The sequence below is a fragment of the Chiloscyllium punctatum genome, chromosome 23 (assembly GCF_047496795.1).
Source record: "Chiloscyllium punctatum isolate Juve2018m chromosome 23, sChiPun1.3, whole genome shotgun sequence".
NCBI classification, from domain to species: domain Eukaryota; kingdom Metazoa; phylum Chordata; class Chondrichthyes; order Orectolobiformes; family Hemiscylliidae; genus Chiloscyllium; species Chiloscyllium punctatum.
The window spans coordinates 80,513,540-80,528,033 of record NC_092761.1 but is presented as its reverse complement, the minus strand read 5'-3'; the positions used below and the strand labels follow the sequence as shown (position 1 = coordinate 80,528,033).

Genomic DNA, 14,494 nt, shown 5'->3' with positions numbered 1-14,494 from the left:
CTTGCTGTTTAAAAAGTCTTTCTATCTCAGTTCTGAATATACTTGATGATCTAACCTCTACAGCCCTCTATTGTAAAGAATTTCATAGACTGATTACCGTTTGAAGAAGAAATTCCTCCTCCTCTCCATCCTAACTGGCTGACCCATCACTCTGAAATTATGTCCTCTGATTCTGGACATTCACATAAAGCGAAACAACCTCTTTGCATTTGCCCTGTCAAGCCCTCTAAGAATCTTGTAAGTTTCAAAAATGTTGCCTCTCATTGTTCTCAACTCCATTGAGCACAGGCTTCAACTATTTAACCTTTCCTCATTCAACAATCCCTCCATATCCAGGAATAACCTAGTAAACCTTTTCTACTTTCAACATCCAGTAGATCTTTCCTTAGTTAAGTGTCCAAAACAGTTCCTAGTATTTCAGGTGTGATCTAATTCATGCTTTAAGTAGTTTAGCAAAATTTTGAAATGAAGGCCAACATTACATTTACCGCATCAAGGCCTGCTGAACTTGTATGTTAGCTTTATAAATCTTTACATGAAGACTTCCAAATATCCCTCTGCTGCAGCTTTCTTCAGACTTTCTCCATTTGTATAATATTCAGCTTCTCTATTGTTTCTGCCAAGCTGAAAAATCTCACTTTTCCCATGTTATATTCCATCTGCCAATTTCTTTTGCCTATTCACTTAACCTGTCTATATCGTTTGTAGACTCCTGGATTCACTTTCATCATTTGCCTTCTTACTTATTTTTGCATCATCCACAAACTTGGTGTTAGCACTTATACTTTCCTTATCCAAGTAACTAACCTATCTTGTGAATTCTTACTTTCTTGTGAAATGTTTAGAAATTGCTTGTTTCAAATCAGTAGATTTGAAACACAATTCTGAACAGCAGCTGCTCAACAAACCACCAACTCAAAGCTTTCCTGTGAGACCACTCTTAGAAGTTTTTTTTTGTCCTACTGCTATTTCAGCTAGTGTCTCTCTCTCTTCTTTCTTTCCCTTTTTTTTGATTTTGAATTATTATTGTCACATATACCTAGGTACAGTAAAAGGTTTGTTTTGTGTGCAGTACAGGCAGATCATACCATATAAAGTGCATTGGGTAGTAGAGCAGAGTGAAGACTGCAATGTTACGGCTGTAGAGAAGGTACACTGAGAGCAGGTTCAACGTTAAGTTTAAAATTTGAGAGGCCCATTCAGAGGTCTAATAACAGTAGGGATGTAGTTGTTCTTTAATCTATTCTATAAGTGCGTGTATAAAACACTTATATATTTTCTTCCCAGTGGAAGAGCGAATAACTAGGGTGGGATGGGCCTTTGATTATGTTGATTGCTTTCTTGAGTCAGTGGATGGGAAGCTGGTTTGCTTGATGGACAGGGCTGTGTTCGCGACCCTGTGCAGTTTCTTGCGGCCGTGGAAAGTGAAGTGTCCAGATAGAATGCTTTCTGTGGTGCAGCTATAAAAACTATTAAGAATTCTTGAGGACATGCTGAATTTCCTTAGTCTTCTGAGGAAGTAGAGACATTATTGTGCTTTCTTGATCATTGTGTCGACATAGGTGGTCCAGACAGGTTGTTCATGATAATCACTCCCAGGAACTTAACGCTCTCAACTAGCACCATTGATGCAGACAGGGATGTGCCCTCCACTCTATTTCCTGAAGTTAATGACCAGCTCCTTTATTTTGTTTACTTTGACTTTGATGGAGAAATCGTTGTCTTTACACCATGCCACTAAGCCCCTATTCTCTCTTTCCTGAATTCTGTCTCATTGTTGCTTGATAGTTACCATATAATGGTGGTATCATCAGCAAACTTGTAAATGAAGTTGAAGTGGAATTTGCCAACACAGACATGAGTGTATAAGGAGTATAGTAGGAGGCTGAGTACGTAGCCTGTGGAACACTGGTGTTGAGCATTTTGGTGGAGGAGGTATTGTTGTCTAGTCTTACTGACTGAGGTCTAGGGATCAGGAATTTGAGGATTCAATTACAGGGAAGGGAGCCGAGACGTAGGTGTCTGAGTTTAGAGATGAGTTTGTTTGGAATTATGATGTTTATAGACTGTAATCAATAAGCAGGAGCCTGACATAGGTATCCTTGTTATCCATATGTTCCAGGAATGAGTATAGGGCCTGAGAGATGACATCTGCTGTGGACCTTTTATGCCAGTAGGCAAATTGCAAACAATCAAGGCAGACTGGGAGCCTCGATTTGTTGTGAGCCATGACTAACCTCTTGAAGCACTTCATGATGATAGGGATCAGAGGCACCAGATAGCAGTTATTGAGAAACACTGCACGATTTTTCTTTGGCGCTAGGATGATGATAGCCATCTTGAAACATCTGGGGACTTCAGATCGCAATAAGGAGAGGTTAAATCGACTGTGAATACTCCTGCCAGCTGGTCCGCACAGGATCGGAGTGCACAGCCGGGGAGTCCATCTGGAAAAGTTGCTTTATGTGTGTTCACTCTCCCAGAATACAGATCTAATGTCTGTGATGGTGACCATGGGTATATGTGCATCCAAGGCTATTGGGAAAGGTGACATCATGTCACTGACCTTCTGTTCAAAGCGAACTAGAATGCATTGAGTTCGTTGGGTAGGGATATACTGTTGCCCATGCTTCTGTTTGATTTCACTTGGTAGCTTATGTCATGTAGGCCTCCCCACAAATGACAGGTGCTGGTGCTGATGTTTGTTTCCAGGTCCTCCTCTCTTTCAATCATGCCATTTGAATCTGCTCTGCTTCTGCTCATGCTGCATTAAAATTTAATGATAAAAGCCATATACCCAGTTATCATTGACAGAGATGGTCAGAAAGTACCCGATAGGTAACCACGTTTACCTGAAGTCAGCTTGATCATTTACTGAGCTTTTGAATGCAATGCTGTACAACTTCTTTTGGTTCACTACAAGCAACTGTATTAACATATTTTTCTTAAGTGAAACACTAGCTACGGTGACTCATCTGGAAGTGTCCTCTGGGAGTAGATCTCTGTTCCCTCAAAGGATATCAAAGCATGATTCTGGAGACCGATGATGATTCATTGTGCTGTTGGCTTTTAGTATTTTCATCAATATTTTTCTTTTGCAATTTCCACAAATGGAATTGTTAAATTTCATGGCATACTGCTGCTAATTAATGTAATAAGTCAAAATGAAGAACACCACTATGTTAGTCATGGTCATATTGACTATATGATTCCCTAACATTAAGCTGTTAGGCTTTTCTGATCCTTCACATCAGTTGTCACCATTTTAACTTTTATTTTATTCAAATATTTGTGAACTTCATATGAATGAAACCCAGAATGTTAGTGTTGTGGAACAAGAACAGTACTTTGCACAAACGTAAATTTGTCTGCATGGAATTTGGTTGAAACTACATAATATTTCATTTTGTACTACTACTCTTAGCAACTTTTTCATCTGAATGCTTAAATGCCAGAATAAAATCTAGGATTCAAAGGTATAATGTGTAACTGACTTTACTATTTATTTCTGCAGGATTGTAACTGGATTAATTTTTATTACTGTAATAATGGCTGTTCAGTGTTATTACTTGTTTAACATTGCAGAGAGATTTATTTAGGTGGCACCAAGTTTTCTTTAACTCTAAGATTATTGTTTCTTTACCACAGCTTTGAGGTGATTAGCTTCCTTTACACAAAAAGAAGCAAGTCTTCGGTGGAGTGGGAGGCAAAAGATTCAGGTTCAAATTTCTAGGCAGTCTTGTTCAGTGTAGGGTGAAACTGCTGCTCAGTTCTTCTGGATTTTTATTCAGTGGGATACTCTCTCTGAATATGGATAGTGGCTGACCACTATGTAGGGCTAATTACTGACTTGGCTGCAGTAAAGATGGTTAGGACCACAGGAGCCTTCGCAAAATAACCTATCAGACTGTTAGTCAAGCAGTGAATCATTCCAGTACTTTACACTATTCTTTTCTAGGGAAGAGTGTGAAAATACAAAAAGAATAATCATTTGAATTGTTTAAGTAGATTCACACCCATTTCTTAGTCATCCTGTACGTAGAGGCTCAATTGGCTAGATGGTCGGTTTGCAACATATAGTGATGTGAACAGCATGGGTTAAATTCACGCACTGGCTGAAGTTACGGCAAAGGACTCTCCTTTTCAATTGTCCCCCTTCCTTTAGGTGTAGTGACCCACAAGTTAAAGTGCCGCCAGTCATGTCTCTGTAATCTGTGAGCAGCTCAATGGTCTTGTGCTAATTTGGTGATTTATGGTGATTTGGTCTTACCTTTTAACAATGAAAATATCATACTAAAACTTTGATCTTTGAATTGACAGTTGTTAGTAAAAAATTTAATATTTTAATTCTTGTATCACAGCAACAGCTGCAGTCCTATGTGGTATGGGTAAACTCCCAGTTAAAGAAAAAGCCTGGATTGAAACCTGTAGAGGATTTGCGGCAAGATTTGTGTGATGGCGTGGTGCTGACCCATCTGGTTGAGATTGTAGGTTAGTATATGTAAGCTATATACATAAGTGCCTAATATTTAGTTCATATTTTAATTCGGATCCCACAGGTTAAGGGCTTTAGAATATTTATCAGTTTTTATCTGCCAATGCAAGGATATTTGGTTTTATGACATCATATGTTAGGCTTTTTGGAACATTTATAGTTATGCTATGGAAAAAATGAATGCACAAAGTATTTTGTGCAGAACAATTACAAATATCAGATGAGGTATTGTCAGAGGGTACGTCAAAGTCCAATGTTGCCTCCTGGGCAGTGACTTGGACAGAATCCAAATTACCTTCATATTGATTGAGAACTCAATCACAAATTCAGTGCTGGGTATGCATGTCTATGAGAATAAAGAAGGTTAGAAAGAGAAATAATATGGTAGATGTATTTTTGAACCTCTGAAAATACTGGATTTGTCATGGAGGAATGTTTAATATTGAAGCTAATGAAAGAAGTTATGCATCATGCAAAAATATAATTGCAGTACATGTGTAAATTAAACATTAAAACTATTATTCAGTGCAGATAACATCATAGACATGAAACATTTTCTTGCTGTGAATTGATGTCTGTTGACATCTTTGAGGACAGCAGGCGGTGACATCTTTTGTTGAACAGAATTGTGGAACAACATGTTATGTCTGTAGTTTGAAACATTTGCAGTAGGAAAGTGTGTGTGGACTTTCTAAAACCACTATCTCTCTGTAATCACTTGTTTTCTGTTGCTCCCTTATGAAGCCGGTGAGCAACTCAGTGACATTTACTTCAACCCTACCAGCCATCAGGAAATGAAAGAAAATGTCGAGAAAGTGCTGCAGTTCATAACCTCTAAAAAGATCCGTATGCACCAGACCTTTGCTCGAGGTGAGTCTACAATAACAAACCGTTGCTTTAACATGGGAATTTTAAAGTTTTTTTAAGAAAGCCACAAGGTGTATCAGAGAGATGGTCCTATTTCGGGGAATTGATTAAGTCAAATTCTATTTTTATAAGCAGAGAAGGCCATTCAGCTCCTTCAGCCTGTTACACTCTGTCCTATTTTTGTTACAATCAACTTTGTCTTGTAATATGGAAATCATATTTTGCATTTCCATTTCTTTTTCAATGAAAATTGCCCTTCCTTCTCTGACTTTAGGGATGATTGACAGTTCAACAGTGACAAGTATGATTTTATAGCATTAACGACATGCATAAATCATTTGTATTGTTTCAGTATTGCCTTCAGTTCCAAATGGATCTTGTTGCTGAGTCACTTGCAATTAATTTTTAAAAAATTATGAGAAGCAAAGAACAGATAAAGTAAAATTGGAAATAAACATGTTGTTTTTCTTGCCAAGATATCGTTGAAGGGAACCTGAAATGCATAATGAGACTGATTCTAGCATTGGCAGCTCACTTCAAACCATCTGGTGTTAGATCTGCCAGCCAGTGGTCCACAGTACCCTTGAGGAACAAGTCTACAACCTCTTCTGACAATCACAGGCCCCTTTCTGCTACTGCCATGGTGCAAACAGCTGCTGCAGCTCTTGCAGAGGTTCGGCAAGATGTTTCTCGATCTGGACGGGAAGTATTCCGATACAAACATGAAGTACAGAGGTGAGAACAGGATTCTTGGTATTCCTGAACATGATACTTTTTGCACATTACTGTAGTATTTCAATCATTTTGGTATTTTGTGTGGTGTTAATATGACCACTGTACAGGCAAAATGATTATATGTTTGTGCAATTTTAGTGATAGCACTAACAATTCTAAGAATCAGATTAAGAGGATTCCATACGTGTATAAAATTGAACTACAAAGAAAAGCCCCACAGTCACATTTTCTACAGCCAAAGTTTTTGTTCATCCCGTTGTGTACAAAACTTAAATAACTTTTCTTCATTATTTTGTCTTATATAATATGTTGAAAACGAAATATACAAACAACTGGTCTTGTTTCAGTTGTTTCTAGTGACTATAGGCGTGCAATAACTGTTGGCCTAACTAGTGATGCACACATCCCTTGAAACAAATAAACTTAAGTTTTCTAAACTATAAGATTCTGTACTTGAGTGAGAAAAACAAACAAACACACTAAGGAGGGCCACTCAACTAAAACCTTGCTGATCTTTGAGGGGCCCTATTCTCTCACTCGTTACCCTTTTGTCCTTAATATATTTGTAAAAACCCTTTGGATTCTCCTTAATTCTATTTACCAAAGCTATCTCATGTCCCCGTTTTGCCCTCCTGATTTTCCTCTTACGTATACTCCTACTGCCTTTATACTCTTCTAAGGATTCACTCGATCTATCCAGGTTATACTTGACATATGCTTCCTTCTTTTTCTTAATCAAACCCTCAATTTCTTTAGTCATCCAGCATTCCTTATACCTACCAGCCTTCCCTTTCACCCTGACAGGAATATAATTTCTCTGGATTCTTGTTATCTCATTTCTAAAGGCTTCCCATTTTCCAGCTGTCCCTTTACCTGCAAACATCTGCCTCCAATCAGCTTTCAAAAGTTCTTGCCTAATACCGTCAAAATTGGCCTTTCTCCAATTTAGAACTTCAACTTTTAGATCTAGTCTATCCTTTTCCATCACTATTTTAAAACGAATAGAATTATGGTCGCTGACCCCAAAGTGCTCCCCCACTGACACCTCAGTCACCTGCCCTGCCTTATTTCCCAAGCGTAGGTCAAGTTTTGCACCTTCTCTAATTGGTACATCCACATACTGAATCAGAAAATTGTCTTGTACACACTTAACAAATTCCTCTCCATCTGAACCTTTAACACTATGGCAGTCCCAGTCAATGTTTGGAAAATTAAAATCTCCGACCATAACTACCCTATTATTCTTAAAGATAGCTGAGATCTCCTTACAAGTTTGTTTCTCAATTTCCCTCTGACTATTGGGGGAGGTCTATAATACAATCCCAATAATGTGATCACCCCTTTCTTATTTCTCAGTTCCACCCAAATAACATCCCTGGATGTATTTCCGGGAATATCCTCCCTCAGCACAGCTGTAATGCTATCCCTTATCAAAAATGCCACTCCCCCTCCTCTCTTGCCTCCCTTTGTATCTTTCCTGTAGCATTTGTATCCTGGAACATTAAGCTGCCAGTCCTGACAATCCCTGAGCCATGTTTCTGTAATTGCTATGATATCCCAGTCCCATGTTGCTAACCGTGCCCTGAGTTCATCTGCCTTCCCTGTTAGGCCCCTTGTATTGAAATAAATGCGGTTTAATTTATTAGTCCTACCTTGTCCCTGCCTGCCCTGACTGTTTGACTCACTTCTGTTCTCAGCTGTATCCATCTCAAATCGATCTCTTTCCTCACTATCTCCCTGGGTCCCACCACCACCACACCCCCCCCCCACCTTACTAGTTTAAATCCTCCTGAGCAGTTCTAGCAAATTTCCCTGCCAGTATATTAGTCCTCTTCCAACTTAGGTGCAATCCATCCTTCTTGTACAGGTAACTTCTACCCCAAAAGAGATTCCAATGGACCAAAAATGTGAATCCTTCTTCCATACACCAGCTCCTCAGCCATGCATTCATCTGCTCTATCCTCCTGTTCCTGCCCTCACTAGCTCATAGCACTGGGAGTAATCCAGATATTACTACCCTTGAGGACCTCCTTTTTAAATTTCTGCCTAACTCTCTGTAATTTCCCTTCAGAATCTCAACCTTTTCTCTTCCAATGTTGTTGGTTCCAATGTGGACAATGACCTCCTGCTGGCCCCTCTCCCCCGTGAGAACATTCTGCACCCTCTCTGAGACATCCTTGATCCTAGCACTAGGGAAACAACACACCATTCTGCTTTTTCTCTGCTGGCCATAGAAATGTCTGTCTTTACCTCGGACTAGAGAAGCCCCTAACACAATTGATGTCTTGGAAGCAGATGTACCCCTCGTTGCATTAGAGCCAGTCTCAATACCAGAAACTTGGCTGTTCGTGCTACGTTCCCCTGAGAATCCATCACCCCCTACATTTTCCAAAACAGCATACCTGTTTGAAATGGGTATATCCACAAAAGACTCCTGGAGTTCTTGGTGATAATCAAGATCCAAAGGGATGGTACTTGTGATTGTGCCTGGAGCTCATACTATACACTGAGGACCAGGAAGTGATTGCCCAACAAAAGGTCCAGTGAAACAGGAAGCAAGAAAAATTTTAAATATTAGTTGGAAAAAAAATAAAAGATTATTTATGTTTAATGCAAAGCATGCCTAACTCTATGCTCCGTTTTATATATGTATGTTACCTTGCTTTCATTATTCTCCCAGCAGTTTAATTCTGTTACATATTGAAACGCATATCTGCATGAGTGAAAGCTGGACTTGCAATCTAAAATTAATAAGCATAATTGGAAACTTGGAGAATGTTCATATTTTTCTATAGCTATTTATGCAGAAACATTCCACTCCCTATCCAGTCATGTATTGACTGTCCTTATTTATTTTTGTAATGCATCATTACACAACTGACAGAATCTGTTCTCAGATTTTAGTCTGCTCTAACCTTCAATTAGCTGCTAGGGGTTGTACGCTAATAGCACTGATTAGAGTTCTTGAGAAGATTTGTAGCTTGGGTTCTGGATGAAGCCGTGGATTCATTTGCTGAGCCTGTGTGTTTTTCTGCAAACATTTTGTCGCCCCACTAGATGACATCATCAGTGCAAATTTACTGAGGTGTTGGTGATCTGTCCGCCTGGTACTTATATCTCTGTTTTTTGGTGCTTCTGGTTCTGTATCTGAATTGATTGAGTTCCGGTTGGAATGCCAGTCTTCAAGGAATTCTCTGGCGTGTCTCTGTTTTGCCTGTGCTCGGATGATTACATTGTCCCAGTTGAATTTGTGTCCTTTGTTGTCTGTGTGGTTGGAAATGAGACAGTGCGAATTATGTCTGGCAGTGGCGAGCTGACATTTGTGCACTCATATGGTCAGTTTTCTTCCTGTTTGTCCTTCGTAGTGTTTTTTCAAAGTCTTTGTAGGGTATCTTTTAGAAAACATTCGTCCTGTTGGATGTAGGTATTGGGTTTTTAACCTGTGTGAGGAGCTGGTGCAAGGTGTGTACTGGTTTGTGGGCCACTGAGATTCTCTGGGCTCTCCGTAGTTAGGTAGTTCTCTCTGATATGTCTTTGATGTATGGTATGGTCGCTGTAGTGTCCAGTCATGTAATGTTTCCTTCTTTGGGATTGTCCCATAAGTACTGGAGGATACTGCTCTTGGGGTACCCATTGGTTTAAATCCTCTGAATAGGAGTTCCTGTTCTGCCTTCTGGGCAAATGATAGCCCTGATCCTAAGCAGAAAAGGAAACTGGAACACACTCACCACAGAATAAAGGAAAATACTGGAGAAACTCAAAATGGACAAATCATAGTGATACTCCCAGCAGACAAAGGAAGGATGACGGCAATGCCCAATAGAGACCAGTACATAGAGAAAGGAAATGAACTACTCAGTAATATTGCTACTTATCAACAGGTGGTGATAGACCCGACCGCACAACTCAAGAACAGGATTACCATGACCCTAAAGCAACTACACAGCACAGGAAAGATCAGCAAAACTGACCTACAAAAAGATGAAATCCAACGGATCCAACACACCCCGATTCCACGGACTATCCAAGGTTCACAAAGCAGGACCCTCTCTCAGACCTAGTATACAAACTCAGGGATGCCTATCTACAGGCTAGAGGAGCTGCGAATAAGACTAAAACGCCTAATACACTACTCCAACCACTGCATTCACTCAAAGAGTTCCTCAACATTATCAGAAACACCACAATAGAAGAGGATGAAATAATGATTTCATTTGATGTAACAGCACTGTTCACATCAATAGACATCGACCAAGCCAATGGTACCTTTGCCACATTATTGAACAAAGAGGTTACTATGATACTCGATGACATCAACAAGGACATAATATTAAAATTACTAGATCTATACCTCACGACTCACATAGAATGGACAAGTATACAGACAAATCGACGCCACACCAGTGGGGTGCCTGATATCAGCACTGATTGCAGAAGCAGTGATGCAACATTTAGAATGGACAGCCAACCCAAGCTCTGGATTCGATATGTAGATGACGTCTTTGTCATCATTAAACATACACAACTGGAAGAAACCCACCACCACATCAATAACAGGGTGGCATGGTGGCTCAGTTGTTAGCACTGCTAGTTCACAGTGTCAGGGACCTGGGTTTGATTCCCGCCTCGGGCGACTGCCTGTGTGGAGTTTGCACATTCTTCCCATGTCTGCATGGGTTTCCTCCGGGTGCTCTGGTTTCTTCCCACAATCCAAAGATGCTAAAGCTCCATGATAAATTGCCAAGTCAGGGGTAAATGTAGGGTAGGAGGTGGGTTACTCCTTGGAGGGTTGGTGTGGACTTGTTTCCATACTGTAGGGAATCTAATCTAACTTCCTCACTGGAATATAATTCACTAAAGAAGAGGAAAACAAAGCCGTCTCCCCTTCCTGGATTTATTAGTGGAACACGCACCTACTGGGGAACTCCAGACCAGTGTGTGCAGGAAGACCACCCATACTGACCAGATACTGAACTATAACAGCAACCACCCCAGCACTTAAAAATGGAGCTGCATTAGGACATTATGTAAACAGGCAAGGACACACTGCAGCAACCAAGAACTCCAGAAGGCAAAACAGGAACACCTATTCAAAGGATTTAAACAAAATCCCAAGAACACTATCCTCTGGTACTTAAAGGACAAACCCAAAGAAAACACTACACAATTGGACACTTTAATGACTATACCATACATCAAATACATATCAGAGAGAACGACCTGACTACTCAGCCCTGGGAAGCTTACTGGCCCACAAACCAGTAAACACCTTTCACCAGCTCCTCACAAAGGTTAAAGATCCGACACCCACATCCAACAGGATGAACGTTATTTCCAAGATAACCGCAAAGACTGTGAAAAACACTACATAGGACAAACAGGAAGAAACTGACCCTATGAGTGTACAAACATCAGCTCGCCATTGCCAGACACGACTAACACTGTCTCATTTCCAACTACACAGACAACGAAGGACACAAATTCAACTGGGACAATGTAATCATCCAAGCACAGGCAAAACAGAGACACGCCAGAGAATTCCTTGAAGCCTGGCACTCCAATCGGAACTTGCTCAATAGACACATTGAACTGGACACCCATACACAAACCACTCCGGTACAGAACCAGAAGTAGCACCAAACAGAGATATATGAATACCGGGCAGACAGCCCACCAATACCTTATTAAAGACACACTGATGATGCCACCTAGCCAGGCTACGAGATGTTTGCAGAAGAACATACTGGCTCGGTGAACGACTTCAATAACTCCAATGTTTTGTCTGGTTTTTTTTTGTGTATCTGTGCATAATACATTTAATAAATTTAATCATGTGAAAATACAAGTAACTTCCACTTTGTATTTTGTTGCACCGTGCATTTTGGGAATTATGTGGACATTTAAAAAAAGTTTCAATGCTTTTTAATATTTAAGTGACAAATAGTATTGATAAACACATTGTAACAATTCATTGGGCATACTTGGCATAGGCATTAGGCCAGTTGTATTCTTGTATGTGTGAAGATCAGGGCACCATCTCCCAAGGTTGCAAGGCAAATGGGATTCACATACAGTGATTTCGCTTCTAAGTAACCCATTTCTGCTGTTGATAGGTGACCAGTCAAGAATTATTTCACCTTTGAATATCCATTTGGAATAAATGTTCACATATGGTCAAGTTTCATATAGATTGAAGAAAGTACTTTGGGCATCCCAGGTTTGCTGCCAGTACTATTTGAGAATTCCTGAGCCACGGAAGTGTAATCACACAGTGTGGGCCCATCGGTATTTCAAGGGCTGGTGTCCTATCATGTACCCTTGGTGCTCCTGAGGCCTTGGAAAAGATACATCTGAAATACCCAAAATGTAAATCCGTGGTTGACTTCACTGAGGTCTGTTTATTTGTTTGCACGCGTGGACAGCACCAGTGTAACAGCAGCTGATTTTTGACTCCTAAATACTCTGTAAATAAAGAGTATTTTAGCATGGGAGCCTTACTTCTAATTTCAGACAAATAGTTTACTAGAAGCACTATTTTGCAGAGTGGATATGAAGAGGAAATTGTTGCTTAAGTGCCCTCTGCTGGTTGTTATAGAATTAATACACTTTCCAGTTAAGTACCAAGTGCTGAATTTGAAGATTTCTTTAGCTAATTCAAACTGATGAAGAGATTTTTGGAGGGTTTTCCACCCCAAAGCCTTGCAGGTTTTCTCACCATATCTTGCCAAACTTGCCTTGGCATCTTGGAGAAAGTGAGGACTGCAAATGTTGGAGAGTCCGAGTCGAAGTGTGGAAAAAGCACAGCGAGTCAGGCAGCATCTGAGGAGCAGGAGAGTTGATGTTTTGGGCGTAAGCCCTTCATCAGGAATGTGGTGGCATCTATCATGTTAAATTCCAGCCCTATCTCAACACCTCCTGTTCCTAGACCAACACATCAATCATCTGGTAACCACCAAAAGATCAGCACCCCTTGGACCTGCACAATAGTTGGCAATAGATGCTGTTCACGCAATAGATGCTGTTCACCAGCAATACGATGGCATATCAGCCACAAATTCACATTGCCCACGCCAGATAGCCAATATCACTGACAAACCTTAGCACGTGCAACCACCTCCTCTCATCTTGATAGCAGTTTAACAACCACACACTTTACTTGTTAATAGCTACATCCTATTTGAACGCCCTCTCTAAGTCAGCACTACCCTGTCCCCAGTGCCCACTGTAGACCCACATATTGTCATTGTCCAATAGGGGAACACCTCCTCTCGGACAACTCGAGGTTACAATAAATGCTGGCCCAGTCAATGATACTCTCCTCTCACGAAAAGATAATAAAAGACAAATCCGAACATGAGCTATTATTTATGGAATGAAAAACTGAACACAAATGAAACCAATAGAGGCTGAAGTTCATTGAAGTTCATTTGAGCTCTGCCATAGACAGTGACAGCTTCCAACTCCCTAGTAACCTTGTCCTGCTCCTTGGAAGATTGCTTGAAATGAGCTAGTGTGATCTTGCTTCGATGGTCTAGGTCACTGTCCTGATACATTTGTGGAAGCAGGACTGAAATTCACACAGCCAATCTGTTGTTGTTTGAAAGGAGCAAGTAGAATTTCAGAGCTGCAGTTCACAAGTTCACAACCATCCGGAGAGGATGACACTCCACTCATGCAGCCTGCGGGTCCTGTTCTAGCATCCCGCATAGTTCAGTCACAATCTCCCAGGCCTTGCTCATTCCGAGGAAATGCAGTTTGGTTGGAAATACTCTGGGCTACCTGCTCACTCCAGACAGATGCCAATATCTATGGACAAGGGAGGCAAGTGTATGGTGTGATGTAAATCACACCCTGAGATGCAGTTTGATCAGACTCAAATCTGAGGTCATTTGGAGCAAGCAGTGAGCTAAAACTCCAGATACTTGGCTTGGGTTCCATAACAGGTTTCCTCCAAAATTGAGCTTGTTTGGTGAGTTTTGCCAATATAAAGCTGAATGTTAATGAGATGAGTTGGGCCATCAACATGGCATTTGTCAAGCAGTTATTCCCTTTATTTGCCAACTCGTGGCAGTCGAATAAAAAACTTGTCTCACTGCTTGTGACAGCATAAAAGATGGTGTGAGATGCTTCAGATGTAGAGATGGCTGTCTCTGACTTGTTATCTAAGGAAGTCTTTACTAAGCAAGTTGAATCTCTTGTCAAGAGGAAGGCTTATGTTAGGGTGAGATGTGATGGCTCAGTTAGGGCACTTGAGAGTTACAAGTTAGCCAGGAAGGGTCTAAAGAGAATGCGAAGAAGAGGCAGGAGGGGACATGAGAAGTCATTGGCGGATAGGATCAAGGAAAACCCTCAGGCTTTTAAAAACTATATCAAGAGTAAAAGAATGACTAGAATAAG

The 14,494-nt window shown here is 40.6% G+C and overlaps 1 protein-coding gene across 7 annotated transcripts in view; it reads left to right on the top strand.

Annotated features, from left to right (window-relative positions):
• The window catches only part of dixdc1b (DIX domain containing 1b), a 128,984-nt gene that overhangs the window by 38,952 nt on the left and 75,538 nt on the right, over positions 1-14,494 (top strand). For all 7 annotated transcript variants that reach the window (XM_072593248.1, XM_072593250.1, XM_072593249.1 and 4 more), the window contains 3 exons: positions 4,362-4,491; positions 5,240-5,365; positions 5,839-6,097. In XM_072593248.1, coding sequence (XP_072449349.1) covers positions 4,362-4,491; positions 5,240-5,365; positions 5,839-6,097 — 515 coding nt within the window. The remainder of the gene's footprint in view (positions 1-4,361; positions 4,492-5,239; positions 5,366-5,838; positions 6,098-14,494) is intronic.